The following is a 15,931-nucleotide window of genomic DNA, read 5'->3' as shown; positions in this document are numbered from 1 at the left end:
GTGTGTGTGTGTGCGCGCGCGCGTGTGTGTGTACACACTCGTGCTAACACACACTGACAAACACATGAAACAACCCCCCAAAAAACAAAAACCCCACCTACTCAGAGTCCGATCAAAAAACACAAAAAATCACGAAGATATTAACCAAGTACTGAAGTAGTCTTATTTAATCAACATTGGTACAGGCTGCGACAATGTGATTCACAGATTCTTCTTACCCCTGTGACCACTATGTTCTATAGCAAAGGAACTTGGTCAAGAAAATAATATACGCATAGCTGCTGGCACTGGACGTATGATCTGGGGGTGAATTTTCTTGAAAGATGTAACCCCCCACCAACAAACACACACACAATCTCAACACCACCATGGGTACTAGTTCTAGTTCTCAGCTCAATCATTAAATTAAGGACAGATCCTCCAATACGAAGCCAAGAGATTGGGGTACCAAATGACTCTATAAACAAACCAAGTAGTCAGGCCTGCCCTAACGGTCACTGTTTTAGATATTCACCTGTACAAACGGCCACTTCGTATTCCCCCCCACCCCCACCCTTGCCCTATTTTTCTATTATGATGACACTGTGTAAGACGTCTATCCAAGAAGATCACTTTTCGCTACCTTAAGAATCACAAAGTTTTATCTTGGCCAGTACCCAGTTTTGACAAATTTGACGTAAAAATGTTTGAGTTTCACAACATGTCAAGCTTTTTCGAAGGTAATTCTTTGAATATCTTGATGACGACTCCGAATAATCTTACGATTTTGAGAGAGAAGGTAGAACATAATTTAGTTTCTGACCCCATGGTCTTAGCAATTCAAAACGGTTTAAAATGTCAGATAGAAATGATAGAAATGTGTAATTCTCTAAGGTAGCGTTTTCTCATCGACAACGGGTGGCCGCCTTAGAACTAGAACCCCCCCCCCCTTTCGTTTTAGTTTGAGTAATTTAGTGTTTTACGGCCCTTGCAACACAATAAGGTCATATTAGTGTCGAAGATTAGAGTTCTTACAAGAGAGTAAAAAACACAAAAAAGAAGGATAGGAGATAAGGACGATAGATGTGTGAAAGGAAAAAAGAAGCAAACCACACCAGAGCACCCGCCAACCACCTACCAAATCTGGTTTAGGTTCTATAGAGTTTTAAGACATTTGCAACATAAAAGGTCATATAAGTGCCGGAGACTAGAGGCGTTACTAGTGAGTTACATACAAAGAAAATAAGGGGGGGGGGGGAGATAAGGACGACAGCTGTTTGATAGGAACAGGAAGGGAGTAAACTAAACCAGAACTACCGCCAACCACACAAGACAAATCAAGGAAGAGTCCAGTCCAGAAGTGCCCTGTGCACCGTAGCAGTAACCTGTAACCTCAAGAGGCCTAATGCGTGCATGTGTACATAGTGCCAGTTATCGCAAGCCTAAATCTAGGCCTAACTACACAACACACCAGCACCAGCACCAGCCCTGGAGACTCGCAGCTCGCCAATAAAAAGAAAATATGAAAAAGACAGAAAGAAAGAAAGAAAAAAAACACCGGGCAGCACACCACCTGACAAGTCGTGACGGTGGCCGCAGGCAGGCATACCTTTGGGCGCACGCCAGTGATCCCACTGGGGGATTACCGCTCTCTGCCTGCTAATCCACCGACTGATCGACCGTGATAAAGTGGTCTAATCAGCTTGGACAAACAGCCGGGGCCCTGTGTTGTTCTAGCCCACTGTCTCAGCCATTGATCATAAAGGGGGAAAAAAAGAAACACGTAGTAACACCCAAGTGACAACACCCACTGACGCTGATGTGTACCCAGGCTCTTGCGTGTTGGCTTTTTTTTTTGGGGGGGGGTGTACCAGTAAGCCACCCCCCCCCCTTCCCCCTTTTTTAAAACCATCTGCTAACACTCCGTAATTCTTACAGCAGAAACCACTAATGGCACTTAAGTAAGCCGACAGTATAAGACAGACACCTCGATTCAGAGATTGTCTTACCGTGATGATAAGGGGGGAAAAGTACACAGTGTAATGCGCGAATATGCACAAGAACCAAACAAAGTCATCGGCTTCTTTTTACGGACACCCGCTATTTACCCAGAGACTAACAAGAGCAAAGTGGTCACCCTACGTGTGTATTTGATTTACAAAATGAAGTCACGAAGTTCGTCGACATTTCATAAACGCTTCAGTAACAGTACTAGTTCATTCACAATCCCCACCACCGCTACCACAATGGAACCCATCGTCTTCCATAAATATAGTATAGTCATAACTGTCACACATTTTATGCAACAAATAAATGTACCGGTATTTCTGGTATATTTTAGTGTTTTCGTAAGTTGTAAACACATCACTATACACTGAACACAGCAAGATCATTCAGACCAATTACCAGTGGGTTAGTCAAAACTCACACAAGTACCACCTATAAGTTTAGACGTAGGATAGGAGAAAACTACACATAAATAAACGTCAGCTGCACCAAACATAATTTATACAGTCTACTAGCACGCAGATAGCCAAATCGGCGGGACGCGTGAATCCCTTCTTTATGGACAGACAGACAGACAGACAGACAGACAGACAGACAGACAGACAGACAGACAGACAGACAGACAGACAGACAGACAGACAGACATTAAAAAATAAAAAATTCGATACCTGAAAATATGTTCGCTATGTGCGTGTTTCGCTATGTGCGGGTCTACTCTATCTATGTGTGCTTGACTGAAGATCTACAGATAGTTCGCACAAGCAATCAGAAATATCAGACATACTTTCTTCAAACTGATTCCTTAACAGGAAAAACACACACATGTACTAAATGCATGTTTATAACTTTGGAAGGTAAATGAAACTTAATATCGTGTCGGTACTCAATATATACTTTTCAGAGAGAGGTTCAAATACCTAGCAAGGCACAAAGATCCACAGGTGGAATGGTGGACATGCGTCGGGTAAGTGAAACAAGCATGTTCGGTCATTTGTTGAGAAAACTGGGGGAAAACTATTTTTGGATATGGGTACTTTTTAATTTAACCTTTTTTTTATTTTTTTTTAGGGGGGGGGGGTATCCCATGGCCATACTTTTTTTAAAATTCAATGTAAATGTTTGACGTCCTCACGGACACAATTTAAATGAATAACCACAAATATGAACAAAGGGAGGGGAAACAGACATCGCGAACGTGCACCGTATGTAGGCCTATGTGACAAGATGACTTTATTTTACTAAATGAATGGGGAAATCAAATCGAATCTACTTGTACACGCAGTGACCTATTTCTTAGAATTCTGTTTTACGTGTATGTAAAGTTGAAAGAAAACTCTTGTGGAATTGAGATGCCATATGTTCTACTGGGGTAACAATACATGACAATAATGACATGCATGTTACGATGCACAGCGCACGGAGCTTCCAAGTAGAGACATGTACACGCTGCATGAATGAAATCCGTTAAAATTGCTGGTATTACATTATTATTGCTGTGGTTGATGTTGTCACTGCTATTATTATAATCATCATTACAAAAACAAAACAATTATGAAGTACATTAAATTACAAATGTAATTTCTCCGGTTACGATAGGAAAACTAGTACACGCCTTTATTTTTAAAAAAGGACAGAAAAGAAGAAAAAAGAAAGAAAAAAAGAAAAGAAAATAAAAAAATAAAACCGCTAGTCTCCTTGTCTTTCCTGCAGGCCCACCCAGAACTGGGGCACCCAGGAGACCATCTGGCCACTGAGCAAAGCCGCGCGGTCAGCGCAAGCCACGCCCAGGCTAGGGGACTTGTCCACGCCAAAGAAGAACTTCCAGACGGGGGTACATGTTGGCAGGTGTGTGTGGGTGCAACGGGAACGGTCGTTTGTTTATTGTTGTTGCTATTGTTGTTGTTGTTGTTGTTGCTGCTGCTGTTGTTGTTATGATGATGGCGGGTGTAAGAGGAATGGTTGTATGTTGGTGTTGTTGACGGGGGTGTGAGGAACGGTAATTTGTTGTTGCTGAAGCGTGTGAGAGTGACGCAGGAACTGCCATATATTATGATATATATGCGGTCGTTTGTTGTTGCTGCTACTGCTGCTGATGTTACTGACAAAAGTGCGCAGTCCAAGAGAAACAGTCGTTTGTGGTTATATAAATTGATGCTGCTTTTCTCGCTGACACGTGTATGAGCTTATGATCGTTTGTTGTCGTTGTTGTTGTTGATGTTGTTGAATTGGTTGCAGCTGCTGCTGATGTTGTTGCAGATGGGTGAGCGAGAACCAGAAGAGTGGTCGTTTGTTGTTAAAGTGCCCAACTGGTGTGCATAAGTAGACCAGTAGACTACAAGAAGAAATGACGTCATAATTAAATTTCGACACGCAAGTGATTGTCAAGAGGAACTTGTTTTATACTTGATCCCGCCTACCGTTGGATCAAAGATGAGGGTAAATAAACTTTGCCTGAAGGAGAAAAACGAGTCTCCAAAAGCAAACAACAAAAACTAAATTTGCTGCGACCGACAAAAAAAGGAAAGAAAACTGGAGTTTGCATCTAAAAACATAGATCTCCTGCACACTTCGATTGCACAACTATTAAGTTAATGAGAGGATTACAATTTGAATTTCCAATGGCTGAGGAACACTGACTCGCACGAATGTTCATAATATATGAAGTGTTTGTTTGTGTTCGTTTGAATAAAAGGAAACGGGTGTGGGGGGGCTACGTAGGGTTATAGCTAACTTGTTTTCACAAGTTCAGGATCCTACCAATGCACTCGGTGTGTGCCTGATTTTTGTGTCGAGAACTTGGGTCTTCAATCTTAATTACTTTCTTTCCCACAAAATAAGGATTTATGGGTACGATTACGTGCGACAGGTGTGCAATTTACGAGGGCGCCGATCTTGAGTGGTGAGGTCCCTTTGTGCTTTCTGAAATCATTAGTGACACCTCACACAAAATCTCACCGTTAGATCACGCGATTTATTAGTGCAGCGATACAGAAATAAGCATAAAAGCAGCCAATTAAGCTGCGGTGCACATAACTAACCATTTTCAGAGGATCAGTGTAAGAACAGTTAATTTCATGAGAGACATGATAATCCAGTCGTATATTGAATCACTGAAACAACAATCACAATCCGTATCTGAATAAAGTTTGGGAATAAACTTTTAATAATGAAATCCTACTACATTTCGTACTTCTCTGATGTCAGGTTTTTTGTGTTTTTTTAAACGACACTGCCGGCATCTGGTAATTAACATTTATTTCTCTGACAAATTATAATAAAAGTAAATGACATGTCTCGTTTCTTTCCTATCGACCCTTTTCAATTAATGTTCGTGTCTCTTCGTTTACTATCACTTAACAAGTTGGGGTTTTTTTCAATTTCTTTCCCCGAATCAATTCCAGACGCAATAGGTAACCAGATAAGTAAATGTGTACTACAAGCAATTATCAATACAATCCTTAACCCCTCTTCCATGCCCTTTCTTTCTTGTCTTCCTCAAGTCCGTGCGTGCGGGTATGTCATGGAAGAGTATGTGAGTCGTTTTAGTTTTAGTAGAGGTTTTACGGCGCTCGCTACTGCATAAGGTCATATGAGCGCCAGAAGATTAGAGGTGTTACAAGAGAGTAACAAACATAAAAAAGAAGAAGGGGAGATAAGGACGATATATGTTTGACAGGAAAGAAGAAGCAAACCACACCAGAGGACCCGCCAACCACCCACTATGTGAGTCGTAAGTATGCAAAACGTGCATCTGTGTTGTGTCGGTACATAGCTATGCACTATGTATGTCTATAGATAAACGCACCTAGGAGGACTGTAGAAGGTGTTGAAAACATGCATTATAATTGAATTACTCCCAAACGAAGACAGTGTTATCTTATCCTATCTCACCCTCGTTCCCAGACCCATCTGGCAGTACAGCTGTGGCCGGTCGTCAGCCCTGGACTTCGTGCAACCCACCGCCATGTCGGCCTCGGCCTCAGAGCGCGTCTCCCAGCTGGCACAACACAAGACGTACTCACGACACACGCCCAACAGGTGAGCCGACTTACTACTGGCGTGTTGTACTTGTGGTCCATATATACTACATTGTTTTTGTGTTTGTTTTAGTAGAGGTTTTACGGCGCTAGCAACTGCATAAGGTCATATCACGAGCGCCAGAAGATTAGGTGTTACAAGAAAGTAACAAACATAAAAAAAGAAGGGGAGATAACGACGATAGATGTTTGATAAGAAAGAAGGAGCAAACCACACCAGAGCACCCGCCAACCACCCACGTACATTGTTTAGTTTAAGTTTCAGTACGAGTGGGTTTTTTAGCTTTAGTAAGAGTTATACATGGCACTTGCAACACAATAAGGTCATATAAGTGCCGAAGATTAGAGGTGTTACAAGAGAGTAACAAATATACAAAAAAGGAGGAGAGATCAGGATGACAGATGTTTGATAGGAAAGAAGGAGCAAACCATACCAGAGCACTCGCCAATCACCCACAGTATGAGTTTTACCGCATTTGCTACACAATTAGATCATACAAGTGCCGACGATTTAAAAAGGTGTTACTATTTACTTTTACTAGAGAGTAATACATGTAGCCTATAAAGAAAACAAGGAGGAGACATAAGGACGATAGATGTTTGATTGATAATAAGGAGGAAACCACTCCAGAGCACCCGTCAACCACCCACATAGTGCACAAAAATACACGTCATTTCAAGCTCCACTCAGTGTCCCGCAGTGATGGCAGGGGAAGAAATATTCAAGGAGAGACAAGTCAAACATGTCGGACCCCAGACTAAGTCAAACATTCAATTTCGGACCCAACTCGAATTCAAACATTCAATTTCAAGGGCCCAACTTAAATTCAAACATTCAATTTCAAGGGCCCAGACCAACCTCTTTACACATCACGCCACAGTTGTTGACAAGAGAGAGAGAGAGAGAGAGAGAGAGAGAGAGAGAGAGAGAGAGAGAGAGAGGGAGAGAGAGAGAGAGAGAGACAAAGAGACAGAGAGACAGAGAGAAGACTGACATAATTTCGTTCCCGCATCACAATTCACCACCATTTATTAAGTAAGGATTATAAAAAGTAGGAGAAGACGAAATGAATGAGACCAACCTTCCCCTTCCCCAAACTTACGCGACAAAAGAAAACAATAACCTGAAACTGAAAGAAAAAGGGACGGCGTTTTCTTTCCCGAATTACGCAAGTTTTCCATGACTGTACTTTAAAGTAAATTGTTTTCTTGTCATTTTTTTTCTCTTTTAGATTTAAATGTACACACAACATGTACATGTAGTTAATCTTCGGCACATATATAAAGCAAACAATTTGTTTTTTTTAAGCACTTATCAGCGGTGTAAAACTCATTTTCTGAAGTCTCGGGTCACATTAGTATTTATAATCTTTTTAACCAAGACATACCTCGGCTAGGAGTAAGATGTTCAAACTATAGTGTCCGAAGGGAGTAGGCCTACATGTACATTATACCAAGGTTTAACTGTATTAATTAAGCTCCTGGTACGCATAAACGGCCATTTAGAAGAAACGACCTTCACTTTTCAGGGAAGTCTATCTCTCAAAGTATGAAGAACACAAAAAACGACAATCTCTTTTCAGAAATGAGTTCCTGTACAGCTGCGGCCGCGTGAGTCCAGTGTGGCAAGTGGCCGATCACGCCCAGAGCTGCGAACCCCGGCCGCACACGGTGGACCTGGCCCAGCACAAGCAGCCACACCGGGACTTCCAGCCGCACAAGGACATCCCCTGGCCAGTCACAGAGGCCGCCCGCAGCGCCAAAGCCTCCGAGAGAATAGACTCGCTGTCAATGCCCAAGAACAGGCCCGACGGACCGTTCAGGGGCCCGGAGTGGCCGGTGAGTGGATAATATTCAACATTCCGCTTCTTAGACCTTAGTTTCAGTAGAGGTTTTACGGCGCTCGCGACTGCATAAGGTCATATGAGCGCCAGAAGATTAGGTGTTCAAGTAGTGACAGTGGGTGGACCAAAATTTGGGTAGGACTTAGGCTGCTTCCAGTTCTTTACCACCAAATAGCAAGCAATAAGAACTAAACAGTGATGATTTTTCTATACTCACAGTGAGCCACGACATTTTGAGAACCATTCAAACGAGAAGAGTTACATTTGTTTTCCATGATCTCTTCGTTCTTAGTTAAATTCTTATTGATGGTGGGGACGAAGCTGATTCAACTCCAATTTTCCTTTAATTAATTTTCATGTGATGAAAAAGTTGCTTTAAAAGTAGTTCGACCTGATTTATAACTGTTAAATCTCAGCGGCACAAACACATACATGCACATACAGCACTTCAAACACATTACTTTTATGAGCTGGATAAGGCCGTGTAGTCGAGAGAGTTGAACACACCTCCTTGAACGCACCCAACAAAGAACCAAAGAGCGCATAGGTATCTGTGTCAGTGGGGAAAGTGTGTCGTAAACTTTCACCCTATTGTCAGGGCTAGGAGAGCGTGAGCCCCCAGTACAGTGTTCTTTTTTCAAGTCTTTTACTTTTTTTACAAGAAGAGATTCATTAACGATGGGCCGTGAGAACGGGCTCATCCTTTGCTGATTGGCAGCTGGGTTACTATAAAAATAGTTGTAAGCGGTGACAACAGTGATTGGATAAACGAGCAAGCCGCCAAGTGTGTTCATTGCGTGCGGTCATAACGGTTTCAACTGCTTATTTCATTATGGAGAAACTTTCATTTACTTTGAGATAGAGATGATGGTGGTGGAGGGTGGGGAGGAGGTAGGGGCTCAAGCCCGTGAGCCCTTCACTACCCACCGCCACTGGTTAAAAGAAGAGTAGAAAACATAAAAAAAGAAGAAGGGGAGATAAGGACAATAGATGTTTGATAGGGGAAAGAAGAAGTAAACCATACCAGAGCAACCGCCAAACCACCCACGCTTCTTAGATCTGAGAAGTGCTTTCATTTTTGAGTAAAGAGAAGCACATCACGTCCCTATCAGTATTGAGTAGAGAGCACATCATGTCCCTATCAGTATTGAGTAGAGAGAAGCACATCATGTCCCTATCAGTATTGAGTAGAGAGAAGCACATCATGTCCCTATCAGTATTGAGTTAACAGAAGCACATCACGTCCCTATCAGTATTGAGTAAAGAGAAGCACATCATGTCCTAATCAGTAGGAAGCCATAACCACAAAGCCCCCTTTCCTCGAAACAGCACGCCAAACTCCCCCCACACCCAGTAATCACAGACTCCTCCCTACTGAGTAAAGAAGAGGAGCACTTCACGTCCCAATCAGTATTGAGTAAAGAGAAGCACATCATGTCTCTATCACGTCCCTTTCAATTTTAATTAGAGTGAAACACATCACATCCATATCAGAATTGAGTAAAGAGAAGCACATCATGTCCCTATCAGAACTGAGTAAAGAGAAGCACATCATGTCCCTATCACTATCAGTATTGAGTAAAGAGAAGCACATCATGTCCCTATCACTATCAGTATTGAGTAAAGAGAAGCACATCATGTCCCTATCACTATCAGTATTGAGTAAAGAGAAGCACATCATGTCTCTATCAGAATTGAGTAGAGAGAAGCACATCATGTCCCTATCAGTATTGAGTAGAGAGAAGCACATCATGTCCCTATCAGTATTGAGTAGAGAGAAGCACATCATGTCCCTATCAGTATTGAGTAGAGAGAAGCACATCATGTCCCTATCAGTATTGAGTACAGAGAAGCAAATCATGTCCCTATCAGTGCAATGCTTAGTAAAGAGAATCACATCACATCCCTTTCAGTACATTTATTGAGTAAAGAGAAGTAGGTTAACACTGTATATGTATCGGTCATATAGGTATTATAAGTGCAGAAGCGGACAGATACTTGTATAGACATAACATAAGCAACAGGGGGAGAGAAAAGAAGTAGGAACTACCAATAGCGCCCTCCAAACACTCGCTGTCCATTTCAACAAGATCATGTTTAGTTGTTAGTTTGGGTGGTTTAGTTAAGTTAAGTTTTAGTCAGAGTTCTGTGACCCTTGCAACACGATTGGAGTCATAGGAGTGCCAAAGAGTAGCACGCAAGAAAGGTGAAGAGACAAGGATGACAGAATAGATGTTTGAAAGAAAAAAAAGAGGAAACCTAACTGGAGCACCCACCAACCACCCACTTAGTTTGGGTAAAGAGAAGCGGATTAACAATAACAACAATTTAGGAAAAGGAAAAAGATAGGTTGGTCAAATGTAGATGTAGACAGGAAATGAGTAAACTTGTAACTTCAGAGACAAAGAAAGCAGTCGGACCTGCCAAGTAGTACCCTCCAACCACCTGTCACGATAAATAGTTACCGGTATCCAAAAGGAAACCCCCCATTATTTCCCGTCCTTCAGCACAGTGCAGGAGCTCTGATGAACAATGACAAAGCAGCCTGCCTCCTACACAATATTGAGTCAATAGGAAAGTAAAACATGTCCAATTGAATGTTCATCATCAACAGGCATAGATAGCATCGTTTACAGCTAAACAAAATGAATCATATAAATTTAGGTTTGCGCCTTTGCACATCATAGTACATGTTCAGTCAGTCACAGATAACATGAACACGTACAACTCCAAATCACCGAGATCTCACGTAAGACTTGCTTTCCCCCACCTTATACTTATAACTTTTTAATTTTTCGTCAGTTAACCTGAATCACGGATGTGTCGAACACATTTGTACATCAATCCCCAGTGTGTCTGAGATATCCGTGGTGCCCGACTCTATACGAACCCATCAATTTCTGTCTCCTTCCTATTTTTCCCTTGTCTCATGTCTCAATCAATCCCACATCCCAGGTTTCAGAGTCGGCTATGAACTCTGTGGCATCTCCCCGTTGCGTAGAACTATCACGCGCCAAGTCCCTGGCCGATGGTTTCCAGCATGCCCGTGAAATCCAGTGGCCCGTGACCAAGGCAGCCCGTCGGGCGACTTCATCTGGCCGTCTCAGTGAACTGGCACAGCCCATTCAACGCGTCAACATGAACATCCTGCAGTTCAACCCAGACGCTTTCCAGGTCAAGACCACAGCACTCAAAGGCCGATTATCTTCCAGGGTCAACGAGCTTGCCCAGCCCATTAATAGATAATTTTTATTTTAATCTTTATCAAAATAATATCTCCTGCTGAACTGCAAAATAGCACAAAAGCCAAGGTTGCCTTTCATTCATTTTTTTTTTCTTGACTCTGGTTCATCATATAAAAAAAAAATCTTCCTGTCTCTTCAGCTGTCCAGAGAGAGAGGGAGCAGAAAGTCGCTGTGACTTTAACGCCTACCGTTATTTATTTGTGTGTGTGTATATATACCATGTATAAAGTTTTGTACATAACCTGCACACTTAATTACCACTTGTTCTGATCAATATATAGGAGGGAAACAAGGATTTAGAAAAGCAGTGCACTATAAGTACCGACAGTTAGAGTTACAACTTTTTTTTAAAACGATTGTTTCAAACTCTCATTAAAGTGTGAAATGCCATGTCAAAGAAACTTCCAGCTTCCAGGACGTTCAGTCAAGTGGAATCATCCATAGGATCTCAAGAGTCCCATACAGGCTTAGCAACGTGACATGACCATGACCCTGTCTTCCCTTTGACTATTAAAGTAAATACACCCTCAGTTTATTTTTGTGGTGTTGAAAAAAAAAAGGCAGACTTATCATCTAGTTTGGCACATGCTATAAAAACTGTTAAATCTATATACATGTATTATATATTAATGTAGGTATGTTTAAATTGTGGTACGTGTTACAGTTTGACACCATTCAGTATTAAAAGCAGCTCATTGACTTTTCTTTGACCTGTGCAACATCAATACTACATTACATTGATTTTCTCGGAAATGTTTTACTGTAATAAATGCAAGTGTATTACTGTAATCATTACATGTTGTGACACCAAGATCCTATTTCTTTCTGAACACTACACTTTTGCAGTTTTTGGGCGGTATTAAAGGGACCTCAGATGTCTAATGAAATCCTGAAATAACTTATAGTCGTATGCCCTGCAACACTTAAAGTCTATCACTAGTCCTTGGCGTAGAATTGATGTACAAAACAGCAGCTCCTGCCTGTTTAAGCTCAAACTACTCTGAGCATGCTACCACTTCTTTGGATTCATAGGGATTACGGTGAATCAACTCACGTCAAGCTATGATAGAAAAACACCTGTGTGTCATGCACTAACAACATAGAAGTCAGCAGCTTTTATCAATCTCAACAGATTTGTGACTCATTGGTCTAAAGTTCCAAGTCCTGCCATGATGGTGCATGCACTTAATGAGTCTTACACAAGCCAGAAAAGGCGATCTATGGTGAGAGAAAGGAAATGAGAAATATCCTGAACTCTGTGACAAAACATCAAAACTAACAGCAAAGTGTATACAGAGTAGTCAAACCTGTATAAGACGGCCACCCATTGTCAAGGAGAAAAGTGGCCGTATAAGACAGGTGGCTGTTAGGCAGGACTGATCAAGATAAAGAAAACAAACCATTCCCATCTGAGACCCCAATCGAAAGTAGCCCCATTATGTTGTCTTTGTTGGTGTTGTTGTTGTTGGTTTGTATTTCGTTTGTAATTTTTATTTCGTTGAATTTGCACAAGGGTGACAATAAAACGAAATGTATCAGACAAGGAAGACCGAGTGCCATGTTAAAACAAACACATAGGTCGTCACCACTCGGAGAACAAGCGACGCTTCTGTATCAAGTTCATGTTGACGTCCTTTGTTACTTTGTTACAGACTGGGTAAACAGTGACCACTCATCTCACTTACGATTTGTGTATGGGTTCTGGGCGGGGCTTATGGGTTATGAGGGATCACATGCTTACCCCACCAGCAGCTGAAAATTGGTAGCTATTGGTCAACAGTGGGAGGGGCCTACGCAACATGATCGGTTGGAGGGACTACCTAACAACAACAGGTGATTGAATTATGACGGCTCGCCCACAACGCCAGGGGCCAATGCACAATTTATGACAAAACGTAATGGGAGTCACTAAGGCAGGTATTATTGCTTAGTATGCTAGGGGTTGTGTGTTAAATTATGGTGGCCCAGCCGCGTTGGACAGGTGCCCGTTTTACACAGTTAAATTATATAGAAAAAACGCAAGGGGGGAAATGGAAAGTGGCCATTTGTATAGGTGGCCGTCTTATAGAGGTGGTCGTCAGGGCAGGTTCGACTGTACTTCGCTTCAAATGTACTGTGATAAAAAGATCTTTGGACATTGAGATGCCTTCATTTTAAATCCCATATTCAACAGAAGGGCAAAAATTAACAGAGATGTGTTTTTACAAGTGTACGGATCCAAGCACACACTTCAGCATGCTACCCTTTCGCTTCCATACACCAAATAAGTTTCCCCAGTGCACAGCAGTGCACCTGTTCTGTAGGCTCACAGGTAAGAGCTTTAAGTTAACTGTTAGTCTAATCATACACCCTTATCGACCTCAACAATGAAGGTCTATACCTAAATTGACTGGATCGATAACAACAACTGGATCTATAACAACATACCTAATTTGAATGTGCTAAAAAAAAAGACTCCGGCTTATCAGAATAGCATGTGTACTTGGTGCTGTGCAATACTTGGGGGGGGGGGGAAGTGTTTTATAGCCCTCGCTACTGCATAAGGGCATGAGCGCACGTGACACAATAAACATTTTCAATTGGTACAAAAATTTTAATTTTGCCCACGTGGCGGACGAAGCCTACTCTTATCAATTTTGGACCACCAAGGGATCCTTAACGCATGCAACTTGCACACGAAACCTCCGAGATTTTTCACCCTTATCCGAGAAGGCCAGGTGAAGATCTTACCTACTATAAGATCAGGGGTGTGGCTGAAAGACAGCAGCAAAGAGTCAAGGAGTAGCAGTAGAAAGGCTGCAGAGAGTCAAGAGACCAGAGAAGGGGCAAATGAAGTGAATGGGTGAGGGCAGAAAGTGGAGATGAAAGCAGACAACAAATCATTGTTAGAGAGCAGGAAAGGAGGTGAAAAGAGAAAATTTTAAAGAAAATTTTCAGTCCCTATTCGGATTCGAACCCGGGACTTATTGAACGAGAAGCCAACACCGCAACCTTTCAACCACGAGAGCCCTCCATGCTATACTTTGAGAATCACTCTTTATCCATATATTGATTCATAGACCCCCTACTGTAATACAGTAATACTTGAAATTTGTCATGATCCCAGAGACAGTGACACAAAAAGGATTCCTCCTTTTTTATTTCATAACACAAGAGATAATTTCTACAAAAGCAAATCATGACCACTCTGTTATACCAGAGAATAAATAAACATTTTGGACTTTAAAACACCAAAAGCAAATCTTTTTAATCTGGAACAAAGATGAAACTTCAAATAAGCTATTGGATGATGACTTGCTTTCGTAGAAAAAAAAAATAGGTAAGCTTGTTAATTCCAGATCATTCACTAAAAAGAAAAAGAAGAAAAAACAAACAAGCCATATATAAAAAGATTTATAATTTTTTTTTATTCAACTCACTTTTATTTTCAAAGGTTTGAGCTCAAACCTCATCTCAAGTTTCCAATTCAATAGATAATAATTCTGCACTTCTGAATTATTATCATAAATGAGTTCACTATGAGCAATAAAATAAAAGAAACAACTCCCCCCCCCCCCCCCACCCAAAAAAAAGATCAAAACTGTTTCTTGTAGGCCACCAAGAATATAGGTTGGATATATTCCACAGTGCCATCCATGAAATCCAATACCTCATGATTTGCCTTTGAAAAAATTATCATCATAACTTATAAAAACATCCTTAGACCGCAAAACTCTAATCTGCTATTCTTATACAAACATACTTTTATCCTATCACACTGATGAATAGGAATATTTACATGTACACACCAATAGCAAGCACACACATGCATACATACACTCACAATATATGTTCACTGTCGCAAAAGGAAAATTAGTTGTTCATTTTTTCTTGCTACAGTGACAATAGATCTATCTGTGTGTGCTTAAAAAAGGTAATAAAAGTCGGAATTTGACCATTTTGAGTTAAGGGTTATACCTTTGTAGGAAATTCAATGCTGAACACAACGGTTTTTGAGTTATCTCAAGTAGTTTTCTTTTTAGATATTGCACATTTTGCGAGGTAGGGTATGAAGATCTAATATTGAGGAAATTAGCTTTTAAATTCAGGAAACATATTAAAAACTTGAAAAAAAATGATGATTCAATTGTTTCTAATGTATTTAATCATAGAAAATGTATTTCCAATTTGGCATCAGTTGACATCAATATCATGATTAGGATTCAAAGGTAAAACATAATGGGGAAGAAAAACATGCTTCAAAAATAGATTTTATCACCTTCTGTGACCACCTTCTAAAAGCAGTTTTCATTATCTTTTTTAAAAAATACCCTAGTCTCAAAATTATTCAAAATAGAATATTTAGAAGAAGTCAAATCAATGAAAACTCTTCAACACGTCTTAAAAAATGTTGGAACTATCATTTTTTTACGGAAACACATTTTGGTCAAAAAAGTGATTTTTTGTCTTTAACAGCCTGCAGCTCAAAACGGTCAGTGGCGACTTTTGGTACCTTTCTTTAGGCACACACACGTATGTTGCATTTGTGCTGTTTTAGTTAGACTATAAGCCGAAGTGACTTCATGTAACATTGCCCTTGCAAACACAAACATACTGTACAATACATGGATCCTGACTCTGATGCACTCCTCAAATATAACATACAGTTATAAATGTATCACACCAGCAGATATAACACTTAAAAGAAAAACATTACAACATTCCATACAGGTTCACACTCATACTCACAATCACTGCTCTCTTAAGACTTACAATCATCCCCTTTCAACACTTTTATTTTAAGACAATCACTTGACCCTTGCAGCATGCACATGAAAGT

At 40.9% G+C, this 15,931-nt stretch overlaps 2 protein-coding genes across 2 annotated transcripts in view; one reads left to right on the top strand and one right to left on the bottom strand.

The window, feature by feature from the left end:
* Positions 1-11,905, top strand: part of LOC101860860 (testicular haploid expressed gene protein-like) — a gene marked incomplete in the record, with an annotated part of 23,563 nt that extends 11,658 nt beyond the window's left edge. Inside the window, 5 exon segments of the mRNA XM_005089566.3 lie at positions 2,888-2,950; positions 3,697-3,831; positions 5,890-6,024; positions 7,607-7,862; positions 10,823-11,905. Of these exon segments, the coding sequence (XP_005089623.2) occupies positions 2,888-2,950; positions 3,697-3,831; positions 5,890-6,024; positions 7,607-7,862; positions 10,823-11,113 (880 nt within the window).
* The window catches only part of LOC101861087 (nucleolar protein 16), a 43,405-nt gene that overhangs the window by 17,048 nt on the left and 10,426 nt on the right, over positions 1-15,931 (bottom strand). The gene's annotated exons all lie outside the window — the stretch shown is intronic.

The sequence above is a fragment of the Aplysia californica genome, unplaced genomic scaffold, assembly GCF_000002075.1.
Source record: "Aplysia californica isolate F4 #8 unplaced genomic scaffold, AplCal3.0 scaffold00007, whole genome shotgun sequence".
In the NCBI taxonomy this organism is placed as follows: Eukaryota; Metazoa; Mollusca; class Gastropoda; order Aplysiida; family Aplysiidae; genus Aplysia; species Aplysia californica.
The sequence above is the reverse complement of the archived record's forward strand: the minus strand, read 5'-3'. Positions and strand labels throughout refer to the sequence as shown.